Source organism: Primulina huaijiensis, chromosome 9, assembly GCF_012295235.1.
Source record: "Primulina huaijiensis isolate GDHJ02 chromosome 9, ASM1229523v2, whole genome shotgun sequence".
NCBI lineage: Eukaryota > Viridiplantae > Streptophyta > Magnoliopsida > Lamiales > Gesneriaceae > Primulina > Primulina huaijiensis.
In genome coordinates, this window is record NC_133314.1 from 21990844 (window position 1) to 21995323 (window position 4480).

Genomic DNA, 4480 nt, shown 5'->3' on the forward strand with positions numbered 1-4480 from the left:
GTCAATGGCCTGGAAGAGATAATTCTTCACTTTCAGATCTTTGAGCTTCATTTCCTCATTCCTTTTGCGATGTGCTTCTGACTGTGATGCTTCATTTGCTGGTTCAACATAGCCAGACTCCACCAACTCCCAATATTCCTTGGAACGTAAAACATTTTCCATTAACATGCTCCAATGATCATAGTGACCCTCAAAGCGAGGAATAGCTGGCTGAATGAAGTTGTCGGTAGTCATCTTCGTAGTCATCTTCTATGTTGCTGCTAGAATTTATTAGGACCAGTGCAAGCTCTGATACCAGATTGTTGAGAACTTTAATCTGTTTATAAGATTTGAGAATAAATATACAACAAACTGGGTATCAATGGCTCAAGTTTTATTGATAATGGTATTGGCTTATATAGCCATACAATTCAACGGAAATAACAACTCAACAAGAATAAAGCAAAATGCTAACAGAAACATGAACCAAGTCAAAAACAAGTAAATGTCCCTACATAACAGGACTTTATTTAACAAAGATCAGTAAATTTTTTCAAAAATATCGATAAATATTTTATTTTTAATTTTTTCATTGGACTTTACTTTAATTTATTTATTTACGTTAAAAATAAAATTACGGTCAGTCCCGTCATTCACATCAGCAGCCTCATCGATTGCCAAAACTATACATAAGAGGGGAATGAAAGCAATTCTCTCACCAGTCACTGTTTTCAAATTTTTTTGCCTTTGGTAAAGGCAAACACTCAACAGTTTGTGTAAAGTTTAAACCTTTTCGCCTCAAAGAATCACGTTAATGGCAGCCATCGAAAGTGTGATGTTGGGAAGAGAAGAAAGATGGATAAAGCACTATTGTTCGGGTCATTCCATCCTACTGGTGGGACAAGGAGACTTCTCTTTTTCACTGTGTTTGGCTATGGCTTTTGGCTCTGCAAGTAACATCGTCTGCACTTCTCTCGACTCTTATGGTATTTTTTTTTGTGTCTGTGGTGTTGCTATTCTTATGGGAGGATCATTTTTCCCTTTGTCAATAGTGATTTTTTTCCTTGTGTTAACCCTGAATCTTGACACATTCATGCATACAGACGGGGCCGGGGGTTGTTGCCTTCACTTTATCTTATCCAGTTTTTTTTTACTCGCTTGTTGAACTATGCTTTCTTCTTTTTGGTTGTTGTGTTATCGTCGTGTTTTACCTGATTCTTCTTTTATTTTTTTCTTTAAGACCATGATCGATGTTTCGGGATTTGGAGAGCAGAAGTTTAATCCATTTTTACAAGGAAGCCCAAATGCTGTATTCGAAGTAATCATTGTGTTCGGATTTACTCCCGTCTTTGTATATATTTTAGTAATGTATATTTTGTTAGGTTAAGAATGTTTGATTGCAGTGCATACACCTTATTTTATTTGGGTCATTCTTTGCTCTGTTACAGCTACATTTTGAGAGAGATATCTTCTTTTGAGACCGGTTGCAATTTCGTATGATACATTTGTTAATATCAAGTTTTGTTCTGCATGATCTAGTTTAACATGGACTAATGTTTGCTACTCGGTTAAAGTTGTGCCATGTATGTTTGATCAGTTACTAAAGGAGTATTTCTGTTATTTACTCTATTTTATGACTTCTTTTAGTTGGTTCCTTATTTAAATACAAGGTTAAGAACTGAACATCTATGTGTCCATCTCTTCCCTTAGTTTGGACATTGGATACCGGCTGTTCCGCCAGACAAATTGTAAATGATTGATTATGCCAACATTTAGACGTTGTCATGCACGATTGTTCGGGTATCATGTTTGTCATGTCCTTTGTGTTATGTTTTAATTGGTTAAGTTTCTTCTTGTTGAAACATCGAACTAGATCAACTGATTCAGAAATACAAGAATGCAAAAACTAATTTAAGACAGTTGGAAATCTTGGGCGCATCCCTGTTTCATGGAGTGGATGCCACCAGAATGATGATGCTTACTGATCTTCAATGCCGGAAATTTCACAGAATTATTTATAATTTCCCTCATGCTGGTTTTCATAGGAAGGAAGATGATCCTGCTCTTATCAAGTACGTCTCTCTTCCTGTAAAAAATATTCAACAACATTATTTCTTGGTTGATTACTCTATTTGTTTATATAACATCTTTGTGTTCATGAATATTCATGAGTGATCTCATAAGATTGAAAGCGCAACCACGATATCATGATAATGTATTGCATATGGAAGGCTTGTAGAGGACACCAAAAAGAATATTTTCAGTAGTAACGAAATAAATACTAGAAATTAAGATTGTAGCCTTCTTAGTTTGTTTACAACTTTTCATGTTGCATTAGGCTATTATTCACTTCTGACACATGAAATTACAGCCACATTCTTCTTTTTGCGTCAGTTCTTTTGCCTTAACTAGACTTTTCGATATTTACAGTATGCATAGGAGCCTTGTCCATGGATTCTTTAGGAATGCAAGAAGAATGCTGATGGATGACGGTGAAATTCATCTAAATCACAAAGTTACTTCTCCATATAACAAGTGGAGGATTGAAGATCTTGCATCTGAGTGTGCTTTATTTCTTGTGGAAAGTCCTGTGTTCAGTATCAAGGACTATCCTGGATATGAAAACAAAAGAGGTGCGGGGTCCAGATGTGATATGCCGTTTCGACTTGGTGAGTGTAGAACCTTCAAATTCAAACTCTACCTCGCAGCTGAGAAAATTCTGAGACAAGGAAGAACGTTGGATTTGATTCACAAAATGCCTGCCGAGTTTCAAGAAGTTCCCATCTTGGAGCAGCATCAACCACCGCCGCTCGAGAGATTACATCCTTTGAGATATGATCATGCCCCTCTGCGTATCATACAAACTTCAAATATAAGAATCTCCAATGAGTGTCATGTGGTATTTGGTCGCTATCTTAAATATGTTGAGGAAACATTTGGTGGAACCAGCCATGCTCTATATCAATCTGTTTGTGAAGCTCTGATGACTGGTTTTAGAACGTATATTTGCTCAGTTCCAGGCGGCACTTGGAGTGGTTATATTGGCATTTTGGAAGAACTTCATAATCTGAGCATTCTTAGATCCGAATTGTTGAGACAGATGCTAGCAAGTACATGCTGATCAGCGTATTCGAGCAAGGAGTTGTGGAACTCGTTTTGTTTTTGTCCAGTAAAATATATGTAGATTCATGCTATTATGATCTACAACAATCATTTTGATTCTCGGTTCTGGAAAACCGTGGACGAACAGAAACGAATATGCTTTTCTGGTTGATGGGCGCTCTATACTTGCTTACTTCTTTTTCGTTTTTGGCAATTACTTGCAATACAAAACGTCAATTGCCATAATATGGAAGAGAAGAAATATGCAGGCATGCAGACCAATCTCCCAAGGGAAAGTTAAAGAGTTCAGTTCAAGTGTTTGACATATCTTGAATGGTTTTGTTGCAAGGGTGGATGAATTGGACATTGTCCTAAACTACATCCATTGAGAATTTTATTGTCATCCGAATCTCAGCTTTCTAATCAACGGATTCCGATATTTAATATATACTAGCAAGTAACACGTGCGTTGCACGTGGTGAATAAACGGTATAACGAGTAAGTGAACATAAAACACTTATATTGAATGAAATCGAAAGAACCACTTTCTATNTTACTATACCAAGAAAAAGCTATTTCTCGTCTGTTATACTGTTTCAAATCGTTTTACACTTTGCTCAAACAAATTTCGTTTGTCAAAATTATTATAAATTAAATCGCAAGAAACATTATGTATTAATAAAATATAATTAAGCATTGATAAAACATTTTATTCATCTATTTTCTTAAAAAGAAATCGATAATAAATCGTATTTCAACCATGATAAATGATTAAAATAATATATCGATGATTTTTTAATTAAAAAATAGATGAATCGAATGTTTTGTGGATGAGTTATTCTATTTTTTCAAGTGTGGTATTTAGTAAATTTACTTTTTAATAAATTTTTCAAACTAAACTTGTTTGAATAAAGTACATCAAATGTAACAGAAGATTTCGTCTCGTCTGTTGGTGTGTCACAACGGTTCGACTTGCACTAGAATTCTTTTGTGACTGGTTAAGAGCCAAGCAAATATCCCAAGAAATAGCTGCTGTACATAGCACAGATAGTGGCTGTCCTGATTGGCATAAGCCACCCCAACTATCTATCAAGTGCAATGTGGATGCGGCGTTCTTCCCTTCCGATCAAAAGATAGGCATTGGATGCATCTTACGTGATGAAAATGGTATGTTTTTGAGGTGCCGAACATGTGTTATTGTTGGGGTGTTTAGTGTTAAAGAGGGTGAGGCCATGTGTCTTCTTGAAGCGTTATCTTGGGTTCGAAGACTGGGGTTGAAGAAAGTGTACTTTGAACTGGATGCAAAGGTGGTGGTGGAGGCGATCAAATCTTCCGACGTAGGTATTTCAGAATTTGGGTCTATCGTGCAAAGCTGTAAAGATATAATTAGATGTGAGCA

At 36.1% G+C, this 4480-nt stretch overlaps 1 protein-coding gene across 1 annotated transcript; it reads left to right on the top strand.

Moving 5' to 3' along the window:
• The first annotated feature begins 583 nt into the window (after positions 1–583).
• LOC140985321 (uncharacterized protein At4g26485-like) lies at positions 584–3520 on the top strand. The gene is made up of 3 exons (XM_073453146.1): positions 584–965; positions 1853–2051; positions 2410–3520. The coding sequence occupies exons 1-3, from the start codon at positions 794–796 to the stop codon at positions 3098–3100; spliced, it is 1062 nt and encodes a 353-aa protein (XP_073309247.1). The 5' UTR covers positions 584–793; the 3' UTR covers positions 3101–3520.
• Positions 3521–4480: the final 960 nt, after the last annotated feature.

Bases quoted from the DNA above. Each gene is read 5' to 3' on its own strand.
- LOC140985321 (XM_073453146.1), top strand. From the start codon at position 794: ATGGCAGCCATCGAAAGTGTGATGTTGGGAAGAGAAGAAAGATGGATA. The intron at 966-1,852 runs GTATTTTTTTTT...ACATCGAACTAG, and splicing joins CACTTCTCTCGACTCTTATG to ATCAACTGATTCAGAAATAC. The intron at 2,052-2,409 runs GTACGTCTCTCT...CGATATTTACAG, and splicing joins GATGATCCTGCTCTTATCAA to TATGCATAGGAGCCTTGTCC.